Below are 23,204 nucleotides of genomic sequence, written 5' to 3'. Positions count from 1 at the left end.
TATAAATTGAGGAATATCTCTTGAAAATGAATTATTTATAAATAAATACTTTCATCTGTCTTCAATTATGTAAAGCTTTTTGCAAAAATAAACATGTTCTCTAAGTGATGGCGGAGCCAAAAACCTGGCTTAAGCCACCGAAATTGCTTTCCAAATTTAAGATTTAATGCTGCTGCAGCATTTTCCTGGTATTAGAAAACTTTCTGTGGCAGCAAGCGGTGAGGTGGCAGGGTGGCCGGGCGGAGCTGAATTCTGCGTGTAGCTTTTATTTAATTTTCCCCGCCATTTGTGAGTGAAAATCTCAATTTTATTGCTGCTGCTTTGCAGTTCAACAAGTTTTAAAGAGGCTTAAATTATACTTTGGGCAACAGTTTTGCCCGTTGCCAAGGTGAGTCTTGGTGCTGTTCGTACTGTTGGGAGCAACGTAACCCTAAACCCCTTTTGGGAAGGTCGAGCAACAGATGCCCCAAGCCCACGGCTGCTGCTCATCTCGATGTTGATGAAGCTTTCCCCTTCCCCCTGTTGTTGGGGATGTCATAATAATAACAAGCAGAAACAAAAGTAACCAAAAGCCTCGTAAAACAAGTCTCACGATGAGCGACCGCAGCCAAGGATCGGGCGAGCTGGAGGGGAAGACTGCTGGGACCGACAACGATTCAGTCTAACGACATCAAGATAAACACGAGAAATTCGAACCCAAGCACCAAGAAGCAGCAACAACAACCAATTGACATTGGCTAGGATGGACGGACAGACAATTTGTTGCCTGTTGCCGTTCGTCGGTAATTTATATGCCGAGCGAAGAGCAAGGACCCTGGCGGAGGCCCAGGCACGAGGCAGGCCCCAAAGCAAATTGAATCGCAAATAAGAGACTCCTCCACTGGCACTGATTGAACCGATCGAATCGTAGATACTCTCTCTTGGGTCTGTGCTGCAATGGAACTTATTCAGTTGAAACTATTGCCTGGGATTATCTTTAGTGCCATGCAACCTGTTGTCTTGTCGTTTGTAATTCCCCCCATGAATTGGCGACTCATGACAGCCAAGCAAGGAGTGCCAGAGTGGCATCAAAAGTGCTTAAGGGCTAAAGCGAAGACGAGGGCAAAGGCATTGTGGCTGTTTGCTCGTCTTCACGCTCACATGGATGGGAAACTTCTGGCAGTTAGGCAGCTTGGCACAGCTCAGCCAGTTGGGGACAGACTTCCCTCGCTTGGTTGTCAGTCAGTCAGGTTAGGCAGTCGTAGCAGCCTGCTGAGCCATTCCTGGGCATTTCCCCGCCGGCCACCGGAAATGTTACATGAAAAGTGAAAGCAAAAACCGCACACGAGTGGATGATAGCTTGTAAGTTGCTTGGATTTTTGTCTTCGTGCTGTGCCTGCCTGCTGGAAATAGCATAAATTTCAATTTTAGATTATGTGTGCTTAATAAAATATTTGCTCTTATCTTTGCTTCAACTTGGAATAAGGACAAGCGGGGAGGGCTGCTCCTCCTGTACATATTTTATGTTTAACTTTTATATGCCTGGAAGTGGGTTCATGCACGCCAGGGATTGTGTCTATATACAGGTGGTGCCTTTGGGCCTAGCTCTTGAAGCTGCGCCAAAAGAGAATCTTAAATGCTGCCTTTTGCGAATATTTTTTGGGACCGCCTAAGCTGTGGCTAATTAACAAATGCCACGGACACCTGTCCGGGCGGGATCCTAATGGAAATGTCTGCTGTTTAAACCTCTCGACGGACCCTTGGCTGCCTTAAGGACTCTATCGTTAATGTGGCGCAGCAAAGTAGGCTATGAATTTTAGCTTTTATTTTACACAGGCGGAGCTCGCCTGCAACGCTGCAAGTGGCAAGTCGCCGGCGGGGGTTATTTAAGGCCCTATAACTCAATCTAAATGTCCCTCGTGCCCCCCCCGCCACAAGATTATACAAATTTATGCAACAGTGTTGGCACTTTGTAGACCGTCCCTCCTCTCCTCCCTCCGCTGCTCCACCCTCTGCGTGCGATTTTTTTTTACTGTTTTGCCAGAGAACTTTATGGCATTGCCGCCTCTACTGCTGCCTCTTGTGTTGCCAATTCTGCTGTTTTTTATGATGCCCAGCTACATGGCTGCTGCTGCTGCTGCTGTTGCGCATTTCCGCTGGCTGAAGGCTGGGAATTACCACTGCTTGTGGGTGTAGCAGTGCCACTGCTTGTCGGTGTCCCAGTGGCCGTATGTGTGGGCTAGGTACTGGCAGTGGCAGATTTTGATTTTCATTAAAACTGAAAGAGAAACAGAGGCAGCAGCAAACCAGACCAGACCAGACCAGAGAAAGTTATTGTGGGCGAAAAGGAAATTTATTGCAGCCACAGACCAGCACACACTCAACAACAAACCCACATCCACAACCAAATCAACTTCAAAGTGGATGTTGCCAGTAAATTTAATTTCTTCATTTTTTCACGCTTCTTCGCATGGAAATTCCAGTGCATGTCCCACGCCCCTGCTGTGCCTCTGCAGTCTTTAGCCATTTAATGGCCATTTAAAAATACATCAAAATGTGTTTAATTGTGCGCTGCCCTGCCCTAGTTTATGGGCCAACTTTCAGTAAATACTCTGGAGGCACTGCCGCCGTACCGAGTGCATTGGCTGAGAAGCCAAATGTGCCCCAGAGATGCTCATCGAACGGGAACTATGGGGGTGGCAGCCTGCCAACGCGTGAGCCACTGAAGAGGGCAAAAGGCGGCGAAACTGGCAAACATTAAAAACAAATATTATTACCAAAGCCACCGCAAGGCATTCAACTTGAGTGGCTGTAAATGCTACCCAAGGATCCACAAGGATTGCCACAGACACAGCGGCGAAAAGGAATGGAAAAGCAAAGAAACGGAAATTTATTTGCCCAGTGGCTGGCTACAATGAAACGTTTTAAAACTTTTGCGAATAATTGCGATACAGACAGGGAGAGACAGAGACAGAGACAGAGACAGAGAGCAAGTGCATGCATGGCGGACAGCCGCAAACAAACATTAAAAAGTATTCCAACTGTCATTGCAAATGGTAAAACGGTTTAAGCCCTGACTCGCCCGGCTAAAAGCTTAACGACCACTTTGGGAGCGTTTCAGCAGGATGTGGCACCACAGTCACAGTCACAGCCCACGTCCACAACTACATTCTACTTGTACGAGCACGTGCACGAGGTCCCTCTGGTCTGCCGTGGAGAATGCCGCACGGCATCGTTGCCTTTAAGTTTTCCCCCGTTGACGTTGACAGTTGGGAGGTGCGCCACGGTGTGTGTGCGCTCTCCTCTAATTGTCTGCCCCGTTTTGGTTATTACTTAATACAGGAAAAAACCTCAACAATTTATGTTACGCCTGAGCGCGACGTGTTTGAAACAATTTTACGCCAAGCCGCAGCTGAATGTGGCAGACATTCCAGAGAGAAGGAGAGCTGGGGAGCTGGGGAGCTCCTACCAGATGAAGTTTTTACGGGGCGGAACGCCCCCACCTTAAATGGCAACTCTCTGTAATCTAATTATCCAAGCACGAAAGTCCAGCATAGCTCCCAATTAGGGACTCACTCAAATTAAAGCTACTGTAGAGGAAGTAAAGGACAGTGCCTTAAGGGATCCATCCAGGTCCAAAAATAGAGCAAGATTATTCAAACTGTTGCGACAAGTGACAAGTGACACTGTGGGAAATATGTGTGGGCTTTGTTGCCCTTTAAATGATGTTGAAACTCGCTTGAACTCCCTTTTATTTGCAGTGCGTAACTACCGCATTTTGGCATGCCTAATGTCTGGCATATGCTGCTCATTGGACAGGACTATAAATCATGCTCGAGCGCCTCCGTGCTGGCTGCTGCTCCTGCCCAAAAACTGACTTATATTTGTGGTCATGTTGCGTGCTGCCAGTCAGTTTGCAAATGGACATGGACATGGCTGCGAGGACCGGAAAACATATGCAAAACAAGTTAACTAAGTGTGGCTGTCGTCTGCAAAATGTATCATCAAAATGAATAAATTTTGCAAAATTAATTACAACTTGCTGTCGGCCTGCGTTCAGTTCTGTTTTTGCTGCTGCTGTTTCTTGCTGGGTTGGTGGTGTTAATGTTAATGTCTGGCAGGGAATTGTTAGCGTTGTCGCACAGCACGCAGCCAGGACAATGGGGGCACAGGCACACAGCACACAGCACACAGCAGGACATACATAATAGATTCATGAGTCGAGAACAGGTGGTGCCAGCCAGGCAGTGCAGAAGCGCTGACAATGGGGAGAGGCCATAAACCTGACTGTCTGCCATTTTGCAGTAAGCACATTTTGGCCATCGCCATTGCCAATGCCATCTGGCAGGTGGTGTGGCAATTAAAAGACCCAAATTATTTCAACTTAAATCGATTCGAGGCGCACTCTCTGGCACGCACAGAAAGTGGCTTGTCAATTCCCATGGCGGAAATTGCGAGTTTGCCAAAGGAGTCCATGGGGAATCCGCATTGCGTGATGTGACACGGGGCCGAATCGGCACACTGCCAACACGCAGATAAACGCCAAGAATAGTGGGCCATTTCCGGTATATAATCGTATGTAGGTTAAAATTCTTTCTAATACTCACTCTGTTTCATTGTTCTCGAAGATCAGCTCGCCGCGTACGGCCTCAAAGTCTTTTCCACCGACTGCGGTCTCATCTTCGGTCCAATAGGGCACAATGACGGTGCCACGTGCACCGGAGTAGCGCATCACCGCTATCTCGTAGAGTCCCACCGATTCGCTGACCTCAAAGGAGGAATCCGAGAAGGCAAAGATGCCGGCATGATCATCGTCCAGAATCATTACGGTGGCTATCTGGGGCACCGACAGAATCACATTTTCCGATGGATTGAACAGACGGATGTAGAAGCACTCGTCCTCCTCGAAGATGTCATCATCGATGACCTCGATCTTGAAGCGCTGCTCATCGACACCAGGGGGGAAGCTGAGCACTCCCTTCTTGCCAATGAAATCGGTGCCGGCAACGGCTGTGCCGTCCTGCGTCTCATACTCGACGGTCGAGTAGTTGTGGATGTCGCCGCGGCGCACAATGCGCACCTCGAACTCGCCACAGTTCTCCATGACGGTGTAGTGGCCCGGCTCGAAGTAGATGCGAGTTGGCTGCTCATCGGGATCCTCCTCGTCGCTCTGCTGCAGCTGGGCCTTTACCTCGGTGAGATCGCTGTGGGCGCGCTCTTGGATTTTGCGCATCAAATTGCCGCTGCCAACCATCTTGCGGGTGGCCTGGACACGGTAGAAGGCGCGCGACTTGTTGCCGCGTGAGATGACCTGCTCCTGGGCCATCATCTCCAACTGGTCCAGATCCGCCTCGGGGTACTTCTGCCTCAGCTCCGACAGCACGTTGATGTACTCGCGTCGCGCCTCATCGAAGGCCTCGGCGTCGGAGTTGCGGTGCGACGGGAAGCCGACCATCGGATGGTGTCCCTTCTCCGCATCCATCTCCACCTGGTCGTGCTCGCCGGCCACCACAGTGCCGCGCTTGTTCACGCGGAAATTCTTGTCCATGTACTTGTAGACGAGCATGCGGCGCTCGGCAATGTAGGCCCAAATCACAGTGATTGGGAAGAAGAGCAGGGTGACAATTGCCTCCCACACCTCGATGATGCCCGGGGAGATGACGGAGAGGATCATCCATAGCCAGACGTAGGCGAAGATCGAGAAGAGGGCGGTGACGAAGAAGACGCGCAGATGCCTGATCCGACGCACCTCTCCCGCCGGTATCCATACCATGCACACGGCAATGATCATGAACAGATTGTAGGCAGCAGAGCCGACAATGGTGCCCGGCCCTAGATCGCCGCTCTCAAAGTCCTTGGCATAGATCTCGATGACGGAGAGCAGAATCTCCGGGGCACTCGATCCCAGTGCCATTAGCGTGAGATTGGCCACCGTCTCGTTCCAGATGCGGACGTGCATTGTTTGTTTCTCGTTGTTGGGTCCACGCACCACCACGGTCCGCTCTATGGACGTGATCGCTTCGATGGACGCCATGAACCGATCCGCGATGATGGACACCCCAACGAACAGGTATATCAGCAGCAGGAAGTACACAAAGCCGCGTATCAGACGATCTCCCATCGAGATATTCTTCTGGGGCATCCACAGTGGCAGTACCAGGCCCTCGCCGCAGACTCGAATCTCCTCCGAGTCGGTTTTCGTTGCTCGATCCTGAACACTCTCTTCTTTGAATGAAGTCTCAGTCCCTTCCAGTCCACCATCGTCTGGGGCCTGCCGCAGCCGTCGACTGTGGAAGGGACTCTGGTTTTGGCTGATATCGGTCCTGTTCAACAATGACGACCTGTACGACACCCTCGTGCCATCATCTACATCCTGCACCTTTGCCAGAGACTGGGCCGTGGAATAGATGAAGAACACGAATAATGCGCAGGTGGCTATGGACTTAAGGAACAGCTGCATGGCGGAGCAGTGATCTGATAGTTTCAATTAACAACTAATTGGATAGTGCTGGCTGGCTCTGCTCTGGGGCTGGCTTGCTCCTGTGCTTCGCTCTGGAAGTGTGTGGGGGGAAGTGGGAATTGGAACTCCACTGGATACTGGATACTGGATACTGGAAGCTTTGTTGCGTTCGATTTGGCTGTGTTGAAGTTGAACTCTTCTCTGGGTTGTTGGTTTGTGCTTAGTGCTCGTGCTTTGGCTAGTGATGATTTCTCTTAATGCTGAATGCTGAGGGCAGATCTGATGCTGGGTGCTGGTGGTTGACTATGACGTAGGTCCGCGAGGTGGCATTCTCGCAATGGCACTTTTAACACTTTGACGCAGTTGGGCCGCCGCTGCACCTGCAATCAGAGAGAAAAAGAGAGGGTGGACATTAGTTGACTTGCGTTTATTATAATTCCTATTCTTGGGGCCAAACTATTTTTGGTGCATTGCATCACGAATGTCGCGAGGCTTGTAGACGGCAATGCCACTGCGAAGGTTGCGGCCCACAAATAGTCGCTAGACCACCACCCAGTTGGTGGCAGATTGTGGGTGGGGGTTGGGGAATGCTGCCCTGAGCTCAGAAACTTTGCCAGAACAGAACTGAACTTTTGTTTTTCAGCTGTTTTGTGTATTTACACAATAAAGAAATTAAATGCGTAAATAGTCAGCATAAAACATAAACAAAAATGCAGCAATAAAAATGGCAAAACCTGCACTGAAAATAACAAAAACACAAAAAAAAAACCCAAATAAATCTGCAGGAAATCTAGAGGCAAACAAGTTCGCTTTTCCCGGAAAATTGAAAAGCTGCAAAGTTAGTTGCAAACTGAATTGTAAACCGAAAAATGCAACAAACCAAATGCCAGCCAAATAAATTATCCATCAACGGAATCGATACAAGACGCAGAGCTTCAATGTCAATAACTGATAATTGTGAGCACATAAGCAATGGGAACGGAACCAACAGCAACACAACCTACGTTTAACGGTACATTAGCAGTAGATAGCAAAACAAAGAGCAACCAGAAAAGAACTAAAAAGAGTAGCCTCGGCTCGAGCACTAATCTGAAAGCTACAAAAATAACAAATAATAATAATAAACTAAAATTTGTGGAAAGCTTTTTTGACAAAGATTCCATCTGTAAAATACAGTTGCAGACAGAATATATATTTTGTGCAAGCACCTGATCAAATTGATAATACCTTTGGTAAGGGTATCATAAATTGAACGTAGCCAAACCTTAACGGTGGACAGAACCCAAGAAGAACAACAAGCAAGAACAAGTGACTGACAAGACAGACCATGCAAAAGATACCCAACAGGGGGGATAGAAAGGAGGATAAAGACTGAGCGAGCGAGAGACTAAAAGAGCGGCACACATACATAAATATGTACAAGTCCATACATATGTATGCACGAGTATGCATTTTCGATGCACATACAGACAGTTGACAGCTGGCAGCGTCGAGGCGCCAGAGTAGTTGGCGTATGGCAAATCATGGGTAGGGTAGGGTTGGGTAGGTGGGGGGTGTTCGCAAGACTTTGATAACTTTAAATAACACAAAGCCAAGCAGAAAACTGTACACGATACGTTTGTATGCTGTTTGTCAGAGGGAACAGAGGGCGAACGCGTGTGGGAGCTCCGTTAACAGTTCGCTGAATTTAACTTTGTGCATAAACAGACATTTATTTGGCATATTTATAGTCGAGTTTTCCCTTGAAGCTGTCAAACTTGATCAAACACCTCGCATCAGTTGTTGGATCTTACGTATCAAAATTCCATAAATCAATGTGTCCCTAAAATGCACGTGCTTGTACATACGTATGTACATATGTATGCCCTACACTGTAGGGCCTACAGTTAATGACGTAGACGGTTAGGATAAGAGCCCAATCTACACTGAAACACAACTGATTGAGTTCTTACAATGCGTTTAACTGATTAATAAATATAGCCTAGGGGGCAAAGATAATAAACATTTAGAATACACTGGATGGACTTTCCGCGCTCTAAAACACGGAACTATTATTCTACGTTCCCTACAACTGACAATTGTACAACTTTACGAAATTGTATTATTTAATGTCACTTTTATTTAGCTTTTATACAGCAAAAACTGTTGTAATATTTCTGCTTGACCAAACACACACGCACACACACTTCACTTTTGTTCCGGCTTCGAAATCCGATAAATCAATATGCAATGCAGTTTATGGCGAAGGGGCTGGCTGCGATAATCATCAACGTTTGCATTAATTTAGCAATTACAACAAGAGCTGACAGCAGACAGCAGCAGAGCAGAGCAGAGATATAGATAGATAAAGAGCGGGACAGATGGAAAGAGAGATAGAGAGAGCGCGCAAGTTGGTGTATAAGCGCAGCAAGGGAGAACGAGGTAGGTGGGAAGAGAGTAAAGCCATGAAGATGAGCAAGGGCGTGCAGACGAATAGACGCCCCTGGGAGCAGAGCAGAGAAAACATATGCTGGGCAAATATTCCGTTTCTATTTTTCCTGTTTCTTTCCCCCCTTGCCGGATACCATGATTTTTACTTCCATCGGCAAATTGCATTTGGCCATTATTGGAAAATTGTTGCACGTCGTAGTCAGGTTGAGAGATTGCGAATTAATTAAAAGCCTGTGACCCCGGGCTGCTGCTGTTGCTACCAGGGTGCTGTTGTTGCTGCTTACATTTCTCCGCTGCCCGCTTATCGTTTCAGGTATACCGTAATCCCCTCTATGATTTGATTTTCTTGTGGGTGTGCCGTACCGTTTCGGTTTGATTTAACACAAATGCTGGGCTTGACTGACTGCGAATAAGAATTGAAGGGATTGTAGAATTTAAAGCACGCCAATGACACTATACCGCATATTTATGCTTGCTCAATACATATTATAATTTTAACAAAGACTTTTTAAAATTAGCACAAAACAAAAAGTAAAAGAATTCTCGATCGAACGCGCCGCGTTTCGCCAAGGACTGAGACTTCGACCGCCGTGAATATGAGTGTGTATGAAAATGGGAACTAGGAATGGGAATGGGAATGGGAAAAGGGGAATGCGAAGGGGAATAAATACGAATATGTAGAAATAGGAAATAGATGAACGGCGGGCAAACAGCAATCGAACGAACTAACGGAACCAGCAAGCAAAGCCAAACGCTGAGGCAGAGACACAAGCAAGCGAACGGCACATTGTTTACGTTACGTTTGTGCCGTTACGTTGAGACTTTCTCAGTGCTTTTGGGTCGATCCAATTTTTTCGATATTTTTTTGGCAAGTTCAAGCACAAGGCAAAGGCACGGCAAGGCACTGGCACTGGCACTGGCACTCACTCGGGCACGGGCACGGCACATCACATTCGGCATATGAAATCGTCTAGTAAATTAAATTACATAGACATACAGCACATTTGCACGGAACAGCTAGTAAGAATTAATGTACATACATATGAATGTATGTATGTATGTATGTAGGTGGTTCTGTACAATGCCAAATTGGCTGTTAAGTAATTCCCCGTACATATTGTATGATGTTTATATTTAACTCGCCCCAAAAGTTCTGCTATTCGTCTGCCCTGACCGAGCTAGCGCCGATTTCAGATTCCATTTGTTGTTTTTTTTGAAATTTTTTTTTTTGTATTTCGCATTCGCTTGGCATCCAACGCACGACTAATCTGCCACTAGAATCCCATCCCCACATTGCCACCTGGCCACCTGTCTGTATCTGCTCTCTGTCGCCCATGCTCTCTCTCCCTGTTTCTCTCTCAGTGTCTCTCCCTGATGGTCGTCTGCCTGGCGGCATCATCTCTGTTTTGTCTGCTGTCTCGTCTGTCCCCCAGTTCATAATTATTCGGTGTGCGCTACTTTTGTTCTCTGATTTTTCGTTGAATCGTAACTGGGACCGCCAGCTAACATATGGAATATGGCAACAAATTTCAGACACTAATGATTGCACAATCGATGGAGTGTTGAAATCTGAATGGAGCACTAAAGGCACATTTTAATGTGTTTTTGTTTTTTACTACATCCTCGTGCAATCATATAAGAAATTTGAAAATGTGTTTTTAAATGTTGTAGAATTCTATTTATATCGCTGGGCTTTGGCTTTCACATGACTTTAGCCCCCTTGAAATTATTTCTCAAAAGTTTCATTAAAAAATAAATATGAATATTCGAGTGCAGGCTCACTGTCCAAACATATGTATGCATCGTATCGATTGTTTGATTGGATTTACCAACCAGAACGGGGCGAAGTGACACATGCATACATACATTTGTATGTATTTATCCCTCTTGTATTATTAACCATTCATTCTGCATTTTGCACTCTCCATCCATCTATCTATCTATCGTCTGCTTCTCCTCTGTGTCCCCCTCTTTGCTGGTTGCATTTTGTTTGTTTATTATTGTCCGCGGGTCGGTCCGATTCTAAGTATAACAAAATGCGGGCAATATTTCTGGTAGCCATGCACAGATTTTTGCTAATTCCGATTCTGATCCGTTCATCTGTGTGGCCTGTCTTTTTGAGTAAACTTTTTCAACGCATCTTCATCATTTACAGCTACTAACAAAAGACTCTCTTCTCCTCTGTCTTTCTCTCTCTCTCTCTGTCTCTCTGAGAAGTCCCCAGTCGCAGGCCGCGCGCCAGACATGTGAAGATTATATGTATGTACCATGTAGCTATTCGACTGACTACTTAGCGTGGATAGATGGTATATTGTATGCTGTGTGGCAGTGCCACACACCACACATAATTTATTCGCATATTTTCTATCTCATCTATCTGTGGTAAGCGGCTTTTGGGTCCGCATTTCATTTCTATTCCCACACCTCTATGGCCCACTCTCGGACCTGCCCTCCCGCTAACATGTGATTTTGGCTGCCGCGCGTTACGTTGTGGTGTCGACCCTCGTATTTGTATATGTATATTCTACATATTCTACATAGTGCTAGACATTCATCTCCTCCACATGTCCCTAATGTGTGTTGTGCTTTGGCAGTGCTGTGTGCACGCGGTATTTGTCCCTTGGCATACTCACTCAGAGAGCGGGGATTGACTTTGGAATCTAGCAAATATTCAATATTGGGTATCCACTTCACAAGACTTGACTTTGATGAACGCTCTGCCCCGGACTTAATAATGCATTGCTTTTGCTCTGTGCACGCCGGTCGGGTTCGGGGTCGGGGTCGGTCTTCTTCGCTTGCTTCCTGGCAAGCAACTGAGCTACCGGCCAGCCAAGTGCCTACTGCTTCTGACAGCTCTACAGATACAGATAGAGTTACAGATACAGATACAGTTGGAGAGACGGTTTGTCCATAAATAAAAGGAAAGACTTTGCATTCGCTATCTGCGGTCTCCACACGGGTCTCTCACCTGAAGCTTCGATCCTTTATGTGTGTGTTTGTGTGTGTTTGTGTGTGGTGTCTTTTGGGGAATTCGACAGCTCTGTTTCGTTTTTGTTAAACATGAAGTATAAATCAGAGCACTCGCGTGCCATGTGGGTCACCGTTTAGACTGAATTGTATTACTATAAACGTAATCATATCGCCACTCTGGCAGACCCGTTGATATCTCGCATTTCACATTCAACTCTGGTTAGTATATGACGCACGCAACGGCCTCAGATAGGGCGACACACACTCGATAGGGAGAAATACAATAGTTGCTTAGAATAACTGGCGATAAGTCGGAGCAATTACGTTTGTACGGCCGGCCATGATAGCCCAATGATGATAGCTCTTCATCTTGATATACTCTCTGGTCTGTTATATGATCGGCCTTTAATCAACGCCACCGGCACCGGCACTGGGACTGTGACTGTGACTGTCACTGTCACTGGCATAATAATTATAAACCAGAATTTTGCCCCCATCTCGTCATTGACAATCACGGACATGTTGCTAACCTAACCTTAATTATGGAGTTGAGTTGACATTTGACAAAGACCAAATAAGCCGATGGTTAAATGGTTATCTGCCAGTCACAGTGGTTACGTGTACTGTAAAGCCAACTGAATTAAATATTTAGCATGAACCGCAACGAACCGTAAAGCCGTTACAGTTACACAGGTTGCCGCAGCTTTTCTCTGTGTGCGTTTGCGTTGCAGAGGAGTCGACAAGCGTATCAGATTCGGAATCTAGAATCCTTCAACGTGAACGTTACCCGCATGAAGGGGAAAGTAAATCCAGCCACAAAAATTTCACCAACACCCCATCAAAGCTTATCTCCTATCACTTCAGTTTAAACCAGTTCGAAGCAGCACACTTGGGTTTGGTCTTCGTATATATACCCTGCCTGGAGGTATCTACAGCTTCGGTCGAAGTACCTCTGGTTTCGCTTAGTGTCTAGATCTAAGAGAAATGTCATCCCTCACTGGCATAAGCATCGGTATTAGATTCGTTATGCTAACAAGAAAATGTCTGACATTTTTCGGTGTTCTGATGTTTGCCAGGAAAAACCCAAAGCAGAAACAACAGCCAGGCCGAGCCGAGCCAAATGACATGTTTAATGCAGGACGAAGTGGAAACAGTTGGCGATGTCAGCGTATTTTTCCCTCTCATTTATTGGCGACATTTTGATATCGTCACTGTTGTTATTTCTGTTGTTGCTGTTTCTGATTCGGTTCTGTTCGGTTTCTGTGACGTTATAACAACAAGTTTGAGGGCGGTTGTTATGTGAGTCGTCGATTCGAAATGCCTTCTTGTCAGAAAACTTGGAGCATGTCGCAGTGTGTGTGTTTCTGTGTGCCCATCTCGCTGCTCCGTTAGTGCTTTGAGTGTGTGCGGGCTTAGATGTTTATCATTTTGTGTGTTGACAGTTGAACGGCTACGCCACTCCCCCTGTGCCTCCACACATTTTCACGCCTTTTGTCTGCCGTCAGAGCGTAAACTGGTTATTAGTTAACAGTATGCGTTCTGTGTTCTGTGTGTGTGGCTGGGTTTATTTTTTATTATTTATTTATAACAGTTTTTCACACATTTACCAGAATGTCCATGCAGGCAGCTTAGGGTTAAGATTTAAATAGTTGTCGGCCATGGTGTGCTAAGTGGGTGCCCTATAAGAAATTTGACACTTGAATAGGCGCAAAACTCAACCAAAGCTCAAACAGAGACTCGCCCGAAAGTAGACTACACACATTCCGTGGCGCATCTTGTGGCTGTGTTGGTGTTTGTCCATCTGTCAATTGTGCGATCCCATAACTGCCCTGGGCCTTTAACCGAAGCTCCACATCACTGTCGCATGTCTAATGGCAATCAAGCAGTGCAATCGCACAGATGACAGAGGACAGGAATCACGCATTGCCATCAGCTGGAAGCTGGCACTGACATTGATTTGATTTTGCAAAACGCTTGAACCTCATACTTGTCAGCAATGTGCGCTATGCTGCTCGAGTGTTGGGAATGCAACAGCTTGACCAGAGACGAGATTCTCACTGCTTGAAAATAACTTGACGACACTGCTTGCCACATTAGTCACGTCTCGTCTTGACTAATAGTATTTTCTTGTAGGGCTTCCACTGCTGGACGACTGCTGGCTCGTAAACAACAAAAACCAAAAGCATGCAGTCATCTGGGGGCTGAAGTTAATGCCAGCGTCAAGGCGAATGTACACCAAACACGGATGGTACGAGCTCTTAGTCATATCTCTCCCACTCAAAAAAGTGGAGAAAAATAACAGCAAATAATAAATTATAATTAACATTGGCTCTGGGGCTATAAAGTTTAGTGATAACTTTACGTAAGTGGCAAAGCTCTACGCTTTAACAGTGTCAAATAGTCGAGTTATCAGGAACTAAGATATTATCACTTGTTCGCCATGATTTATTGGCATGCGGCAGCAACAAGGAAACCAAGCAAGAGAACGAGCACGAACAGCAGCTGCTTGCCACATAAATATGTATGTACTCGTACATACATTTATGTACATATGTATGAGGCGTTGTCGCCGGGCAGTACGCACGGTACTATTGATTTTCGTACGCCATACGCATCCGCATCCACATCCGGTGGCAACTCCAAGAAGAGTAGAGAATGAGAGCCATGCCAAAGTTGGTTAGATTGCTGTTAAAGTTGCCGGCATGCGGGGGAGCACCAACTATTTGTGAAGCAACAACTCCGACAGCCAACTCCTTCCACATTTCTACTCCCAACCGCTAGTTCTAGTCCGATAAAACTTTCAATGAAATGGGAATTGTGTTGGCTGTTTATGTGGCAATTTGCCACACAGTTGCCGTGTTTCGGTGGCAGCAACTCGTCCACTACGCGATGCTGCCTGATGGATGATAGCTTGCTGGCCAAACCCAACCAAATGTTTGCACTGCTGGCATGAAAAAGCGTTTGCCGTCAGTCAGTTCATCAATCGATCAATCAATCATTGCATGAACAGGAATGAAAATGCTGACCCACAGCTTGATTAGTCAGTCTCTCTCTCTCTCTCTCTTAGCCAATCAGTAAAGCAAATATCTTGCCCCGCTCCCCTTCGACTTTCTTAAGCGAGTTGTTGCAGTTGCAGACAGCCCGATAAGCTGGGTACAAGCATTTGTGGCACTGTTATGGTATGGTGGTTGGGACCTCGTCATGTACATGTAATTTATTTGCTTGCCTTGGCATGAAAACGGCTAACGATGTTACAATCTGGCTGAGAAGCGGAGCCAAGAAAAGTCGCATTATCCCCATCGACAACATCATCGTCATCACCAGCAATATTCTGTGTGTGTGTGTGTGGGTAGCTCTTCCTCCGACCCCGAACTAAGCAACAGTTTCAGTCCCCCACAAAACAAATTGTTATGCTCCTCCGCCTTGGAAATCCATTAGAGCCGGCAAACAGAGCCAAAATGGCGACCCCCTCTCGTGGTACTGTCTTAGCATATAGTTTGGCCGCCTCGTTTATCCACAGCGTGGGCTGGCACCCCGCCACAAGGACGAGTAGTAGGAAGCCATCAATGAAATGCGCAAAAATGTACAAGCGAAAATTGAAATGGAAATTAAGTTGGACCAAGGCAAGACGTACTCATCCTCCTACTCGTATAGTGATTTAGATTTCTCAGAATCACTTAGAGTTTTGAATTATTCACCAAACATTAACCGATTATGCCTTTTGGCTGTTTGTTTGATGAATATTTCAGGCACGCGTCTATTTAATTGAAATGCGACTGATGAAGGGCAGTTAAAGGTAATGTGAGATTGATTAAGTCACTCGCAGTGAGAGGTAATTGAGAGCGTTTCAATTACACATTCCAGGAAGAATCCCACAGAAGTGTGGGCGTGTGTGTGCGCGTGTCTGTTAAGCGGAAAATTATAATTTCCTTGGCCTTTGTTCGCTCTGTCAATGGCAAAACTCTCTTTTCTCTTCCTGCTGCTGCTGCTGCTGCTGCTGCTGCGGCTCTGGGGAGTTGAACTGAAAGGTTTTCCTTTTGGTTTCCGTGTGGATACAATGCCAGTTTGAATTTCGATATTTTCTACGTGCACGTGTGTGTGTGTGTGTGTGTGTGTGTGTGTGTGTGTGTCAGGTGCGTGTCAACGGTAATTTAGATATCCCAATATCTTGTTCCTTTTCGCGCGTCTTTTGTTTCGCACGGCACAGCTCGACAAAAGCTAACTTATGGGGCCCCGGTTGTCGTTGTCATCACCATCACCATTGCCGTCGCCATTTTGCGTCTCGTTTTGCTGTGTCGTTGTCCTTTTTTTTGTTGTGTTTGTTGCTGCCCTGCTGCCATTTTCCCCATGTTATTTATTGTTCTGTTTTTCGCCTTCTTTCTGATTTTTGCTGTCATCTTTATGGAAGTTTTATCTCTTTTAACTTTTATTCGACGCTGCTTTCATCATCACAGCAGTCACAATTTAATTGCCATTCCCTTCTTTTTTTATGGGCGGACTCAGGCTGGGGCGGATACGTAATCGAGTCCAAGGAAGAAGCTTCCTGTCTGCTCGCCTGCCTGCATTTTAATGCTCGACTTGGTTCTGGCTTAGAGTAATCCTTACATTTCTTTCTATATAATATACTTTATGGTCCGCTGGCTTTAATCAAATTGCCTGCACATTTACTAGGGACGAAACCCAAGCGTTTTACTGGGGGCGTTGCGCAATTTGGAGCACGTTGAGCACACATTCAATTTAGCAGAGCAATGCGAAAAATATAACTCTCTTTCACACTCTTTCCCTGCCCTTCCCTACCCCTTTTCTATGGCTCTTTCTCACTGTCAGTCGTATGATTAACTCTGCTGTTGCTGCTGCATTCTGCATAAAGTTTACACTCGAAAGAATCCTTTCTTCGCTTGCCCAAACTTGTGTTTCCATTGTGCGAACGGCTGGCTGTGGCCAGTGCAACTGTAACTTTGGCCCGCTTTTTGGCAACCGCCCTTTCGTGGGAGGCGAAGCTCATGAATTGCCTGCCAGCTGCATGAATCAAACATGACCAAATCTTGTTATTTGCCGCTTTCTGTATCCGTAGTTGTGTGTCCGTATGTGTGTTTGCGGTTGCTTTTTTGTGTGTCTACAAAAAGTTGCGCTTTTTATGTGCCACCAAAAAAAGTTGGTTCTCTTTTTCTGTTGCAATGGAGCGACGGTGCGGGCGTGCCACTGTTTTGCGGCCGCTTCATATGCATGTGCAATGCCATAAGCCTTTGAGTGGCTGCCACTCGTCGTACTCGCTCTAAGCCTTTAAAGCGTTGAGTTTTCAACGTAGAAATGTGGGTGGGTACAGGCAGAAGACGCGCTGCGGCTTGTTGCTTTTAATTGCACTCAAAACGAACGTAGAATGATTCAACAAATGAAATGAATTTGCATAGAATGCGGTTCCTACACAGACCCACGTCTGTTCCGTAGAGGTACGGGTAGTGGTTGTGGCAACCGATCAATGCTTAATTTGCATGCCCATGTATACTCGATGGAATTAGGAACTCTAGGAGTTCGTTTGCACACCTTAAACATTTGGCAAAATTGCTTCGAATTGCTTATCAACTTATTTGGGGGTTTCGTTCGAGTGTTTCGAGTCATGCTGATGCTCAAGTACTTGATTGATTAGCTAGTTAATTGCCATCATTTGGGGTGATAAGATTCGAGGCAGCCCCAACACACAAGTTGAACATTCAATTGTCCAGCAATTGAAACGAAATGTCAAACCATCGGGGATGACCTTCTTTCTAATAAATTTGTCAACCCCGAAGGGACTGCCATGAATGAATGGGTAGAAATGTAGATGTGTACTCAAAGGAAACTTTGAAAACGAAATGGTAAGCAAATGTCAGAAATGTGAGGCGACAAAACGTACAATTTGACTGATATTGACAAAGGGAAATGCCACCAGCCCAGCCAGCCCAGCCAGCCGAGGCAGGCGGCAAGTGGAAGGAAACGTGCCGGAAAGCCTGCGACGAGGCGAGTCAAGTGGCAGGACAGACAGGACAGACAGGAGTCGTAAGTGCTTCGCCTTCCATTTGTTTACCCGCCTCCGTGTGGACTGCTTTTCCTTTATTTTTGTTTGTTTCGTTCCCGCTGCTGCTGCTGTTCCTGCTGCTTTCTTTCTGAGCCGCACAAAAGACTCAATTAGGCGTCGCAGAAGACAAGAGAGACGGGCGACAAAGCCATATGCTGCGGCTGTGGCATGGCCCAGAAGTTGCCGCTAATTCGCGAAGGCGGAAAGACAAAGGCGAGACCTAGACAAGCGGCCACAACGGTTCAGAGCTTAATCGATAGCAAAAAAAAACAAACTAACAATTGTCACGGACACCCACCGCCAACCCTCCTTCAGTCGTTGTCAAGGTAAGCTCAAGCAGTAGGGGCTGAGGGTGGTTCCCATTCGTAATATCCTAACCCAAGCATAAGTTGGGTTCCCGAAACCCAACCAAGCCCAGAGAGAATCTTACCGGCAATTGGAGATTGAGGCGCCAGACTGGCGAACTGCAGAAGTTGCTGCTGCTCCACTGATGCTGCTGCTACTGCTGCTGACACAATTTTCGCCGCTGCAGAGATGCTGCTGCTACTGTTGCAGGATACACATGCACACACGGACACACACAGGGCGCTGAAAGACAAACAGGATGCGCACACGAAGCCGGGACGAAGCGACGATGGGCTGCACTGCACTCACGAATTTGCAGTTGTGCTTGCCCCGAACAACCCGGTACCCGGAACACGGAGCACGGAGCACGGAGCACGGCACCCGGAGGCTGTTGAACCGTTGCACCACTCTGAGCCACTGCACCGAAACTGAACTGAACTCTTTATGCGCTTGTCCCTTTCGCTGTGTGCTTGTGTTTGTTCGCTTTTCTTTATTTTTTCCCACTCTTATTGCACATTTTCAACTGCTGCCAAAAGCTAAAGAAAGCAGCAAACTGGGACGCCACGGACACGGAGATGCACGGCCTGCCCGGTGCCCGGTGCACGGCGCGGTCAGCGGTCAGCGCTGGGGCTTGGAACAGGTTCAAATGTCGGCGACCGCAGGCCCAGGACCTGTCTGTCTGTCAGTCGCTCTTTCTGTGTGCTTGTGTGTGCTGAAAGCGCTGGCCCAAAAGTATGCAAAGATATTTAGCCTAGTTTCGGCTAGGAGATGCGTTGCTGCAACTGTTGTTGGACTGTTGTCGATGCTGCTGCTGCTGTTGCCGTGTGCAATTCTGAACAATTTATTTCCTCAAGTATTGCTCAATATTTATTTATGGAAGATCATTTCAATAATATTTAACACTGCCATGTAATTGTCGCTGTTTGTTGTTGTTGTTGTTGTTGTTGTTTCTAAGTGAAAAACCCACACAACGCGCATCCACACACAGAGACGGACACACGCTGCACTCACACGAATGAGCCCGAATGTCCGAATATCCACGCATGCACTGGTGTGTGTGTGTGTGAGTGTGTATCTGTGTGTGGCTCTGTAGTAAAAATAGTAAAACGCTCGGCACTTAAAATAGGAGAAGCGCAGCAAAAACCGCTTTGCCGCCGCTCGCTCTCCTCGAAACTGCTGGTCGCTGGTGCTGTTCGCCGCCGCTGCGTGTGTGTGGTAAGGGAAATGCGAATGCGAAAACGTGACCCGCTCGTACGCCGGATAATGAAAGACTGAGGCCGCCAACCGAAACACGGCCCGGCCTGGCTCGGCCCCGGCCCCGACCCGACCCGGTCCCACTAGCCCCAACGCCTACAAAAAACACGAATCGCCACGACTACAGCCGAGCACAATACGAGCAGAGCCGAAGCACGCAGGGGAAGCTATAGATAAGAGCCCCCAACATTGCACAGGATAAGAAGAACTCGCTGTGTCGGCCATGCGATAAGAATTTCGCTCTCTGAGAGTGTACCTCTCTCTCACACTCTTTTGGGTTGGTTGCTCTCTCAGTGCAGTCTCGATGGCGCATTGAGAGGGAGTCCCCCGCTGTCTTAGACAAGCAAGCGCGTAAGTTTTTGTCGCCTGTGTTAAGTCGGGTGGAAAAAGGTTTGTGCTCATTCACATGGCCTACCCTGTACCTGGCGAAGGTATGCTGGAATTAGCTGAAATAATACGAGTCTATGGTTGGAATAAATCTCCCAGAAAAGGTAAACTACAACAGAAATTGTACACAGCAGATTACAGCAGAATTATTACTGCATATGGAAATGGCCTAATATTTTTCACATAAATCCATTTGATAATACCACATGCCAGTCTGCCCCGGTGTAGGGCATTGCCATGGCTGCGACCCCTGCTCTGCCAGCAGAAGCCCCTGACAAATGGGTTCTTCGGTGTGGACGGGGTCTGCGTCTGCGTTGGGGACCTACGTTGGGGGCCGCTGCCTCGCGAATGCGAACGCGAACGCGAGCTGTGTGAAACATCGTAAAAATAAATAAGCAAAACGGAAATTAATAAGACCCAAATGTTTTTGCTGTCGCATCGGCCTCCCAGTCCACCGCTGGGACCTGCGTCGCGACACTAACAACATCAGCAGAAGCAGCAGCAGCAGCAGCAGCAGCGACAGCAGCAGCGACAGCGAAAAAAAGTAGCGTGCCATGGCTATAAACGCAGCCGTAAACAGACACACACGAACCCGCCATTGTCGTACACGCACACATTGAGGTGAATGAGTGCGTTGGTGTGCGTGGGCCTGTATTTCGGTTCATCTTTTTTTACATTTTTGTGTGCGTTTCTATTTGTATACGTCTGGGGGAGCTCTGGGGGCGTATGAGCAATATATTTATGTTTATGGCCGCGTTTCCAGTGTACGTCTGGGCGAGAGGGAGTGCTGTTCGCGAAGATGTCACGATTCTTTTTTGGGCAGAGATGATGATTTGGCAAGAAAATGTCTCTTAGCGATGGAGTGAAACGAATAGACCGAAATTGGTGTATAACCAATCATCAAATGAATTGGGAAAAAGTCTTCAATATGCACACAATAATAAACATTAATGAAATCAAAGTTGCCTCTTAACGTTGCAATTTTGTAGCTAATTTATTGCCATACTGAACCTCAAAAAATCCACCAAAAGCTCTAGCCTCAAAGCCTCACAACTTTCTCGCACATTCTCAAGCCATTTGTCATTGTCCAAAGGCCAGATGAATTATTCAATCTATTTAATTAGAAATGCCCATTAAAACTGGACAACTTCGCACAACAATAAAACCAGTTTGCTGTATTCATTTTGCTGATAAATGTGTGCGCCGGAGTCGTCTATCTTTATATTATTTATAATATGCGGATTCTGTCATTCGATTAGAAAGAAAACATTTCGTTTGGTTTTTGTTTTTTTTTTTTAAGTTTTATTTATGTAGTTTTTTATTTTAATCATTGTTTAAATCTACAAATACATTTACAGCGGAGGGCGAAAGAACAAAAAATTAAAAATGTTACTCATTGTATTTGTTGTTACATGCAAATTGTTACTTCTGCGTGTTGGTTGACAAATTTCTTTGTGGTTTCGAGTTTGTTTTATTTCTGTTTGCTGTTGCTTTTACCATCAAACGTTTACATAATTTCTGCATTTGTTTATAAATATTTCTTGTGTCCATATTATGCATAAATTTATTTTAATCGGTTTCTTTTCCGTTTTGTTTTTGTTCGTTCTGCTTCGTTTTTTAGTTTAGTTTCTCTTTCACATCAGCATCCATCGATCAATATTATTTATTACTCAATATAATTTGTTAACAACTAATAATAATAATTTTGTTTAGTTTTTTTCTCATTTTTCTTTCATAACTAACATGCCACATATTTATCGGTATCTTCAATGCTAATGATCATCTTCACTAAGTTAGAAAACAAGACAAGTATTGAACCAAAAGGTCAGCGAATCAAATGTTCGAGTGTACTCGTATGTTCATGAGTGACGTGATCGACTGTTTGAATATATCTTTCCAATTTCAATTAGCCAGCGGCCGCATTGTTTGCCCTTTTCTCTGATAACGTCAACCCCGTGGCTTTTGTTTTCCCGGAATTTGGGTTACCGATTTCATGGCCAGCATTTTGACCGCTCAACCGATCGTTCGTCAGTCACTCAATCAGTGTGTGTGTATGTGTGAGGCGGGTGTGTTGTGTGGGTGTATATGTGTGAGAAGCGATAAAAACAATCAAAGAAAACATAAACACAATACTGCCTTGGGCTTGCCCCATTTTGGGGCGCTGTGCCGTGTAAAACTTACAAACATTTATTTTTGTGGGGTGTTGTTTCACTTATTTCGGTTTTTCGTATTTTTTTTATTTTTTGGATTTAGGTATCGGTTTCGATATCGGGGGACCTAACCCCTCTGTATCGTATCTCTGTATTTGTTTTGGGCTTAAATGCACACAAAGCATAATATTGCATGTCAATTGGTTTAAGGGTTTATTTATAAACATTTAGTTGGTTTAGTTTTTAACAAATTCCCCCGCCAATCGCGGGTCTCAATGGGCCTCTCTATCTCGATCTCGATCTCGATCTGAGTTCGGTAAGCCGCCGCTGGGAGTTGGTTGGTTTCGTTATCGATTCAATTTTTTTCTTTTTGTTTTTTTGGTGTATTGTATAGCTCCATTTATATAATCAAATTTTTCCATATAATATATGTGTGTATATATATAAACAATTATATTCCTTGTGTAGCTTCACACTGCTCTTCGCGCGCGCTCCCTCACTGCCTCTATCCTTCTGGCTATCTGTCTTGCTCTCAGCGTTTTTGCCTTCTGTTTATATATATTTTCGTGTTGACCGTTTCTTGTTCTTCCGTTCTTCGGCGCTTTTGCTGCGGCACTACTTCACACACAAGTTTGGAAATTTAATTTTCTGTTTCTGTTTCGATTTCGGTTTCGGTTTTATGCTCATTGGGTTTTCCCTTTCCTCCTCACGGCTTATTATGTAACTACGCTAAGGGGGGTTGGTTTTCATTGTTTTCTTTTCTTTACTTTCCTTTGTTTTTTGTTTTCTTTCATTTTCATTTTCATTTCTTTTATTTGTATTACTTCGTTTTATAATTTTTCTAAACTTCTTATATACTTTGTCTCGTCATGCGTTGTGTTATAGTTTGCGTGTGTGTGTGTGTGTGTGAGTGTGTTTGTTTGTGTGTGGGTGTTTTCGGATGTGTCTGGTGTCTGTGGGTGGATTTGCTTTTGTTGCATGTTGCATGTGGCATAGAACGGGGCACACATGGGTCTGTGGTTGTTATTGGTTTTGGGTTTTTCGTATCGATAAGCTTTTATTTAATTTAAATATTCGGTTTATCCCTTTCGTTACGTTAATTAAATTACTAAAAACATTTCTCGTTTGGTTTGCTAATTATTGGGCTTCTGCTTGTGGATCTTCTGCACAATTC

The 23,204-nt window shown here is 45.7% G+C and overlaps 1 protein-coding gene across 8 annotated transcripts in view; it reads right to left on the bottom strand.

Annotated features, from left to right (window-relative positions):
• The window catches only part of LOC117589498 (sodium/calcium exchanger 3), a 35,465-nt gene extending 15,972 nt beyond the window's left edge, over positions 1-19,493 (bottom strand). For 2 of the 8 annotated variants that reach the window (XM_034281474.1, XM_034281476.1), the window contains exons 1-2: positions 18,325-19,487; positions 4,587-6,819 (exon numbers count right to left, since the gene is read on the bottom strand). In XM_034281474.1, the coding sequence (XP_034137365.1) occupies positions 4,587-6,439 (1,853 nt within the window). In that variant the 5' untranslated portion in view covers positions 6,440-6,819; positions 18,325-19,487. Of the gene's footprint in view, positions 1-4,586; positions 6,820-9,153; positions 9,358-11,502; positions 11,725-11,837; positions 11,954-18,324 lie in introns of those variants that run through there. The other 6 variants (XM_034281471.1, XM_034281477.1, XM_034281470.1 and 3 more) reach the window with 6 other exon arrangements.
• Between the last annotated feature and the right edge of the window lie 3,711 nt (positions 19,494-23,204).

This window comes from Drosophila guanche, unplaced genomic scaffold (assembly GCF_900245975.1).
Source record: "Drosophila guanche unplaced genomic scaffold, DGUA_6, whole genome shotgun sequence".
Lineage (NCBI taxonomy): Eukaryota > Metazoa > Arthropoda > Insecta > Diptera > Drosophilidae > Drosophila > Drosophila guanche.
This window is presented reverse-complemented; position numbering and strand designations above follow the sequence as displayed.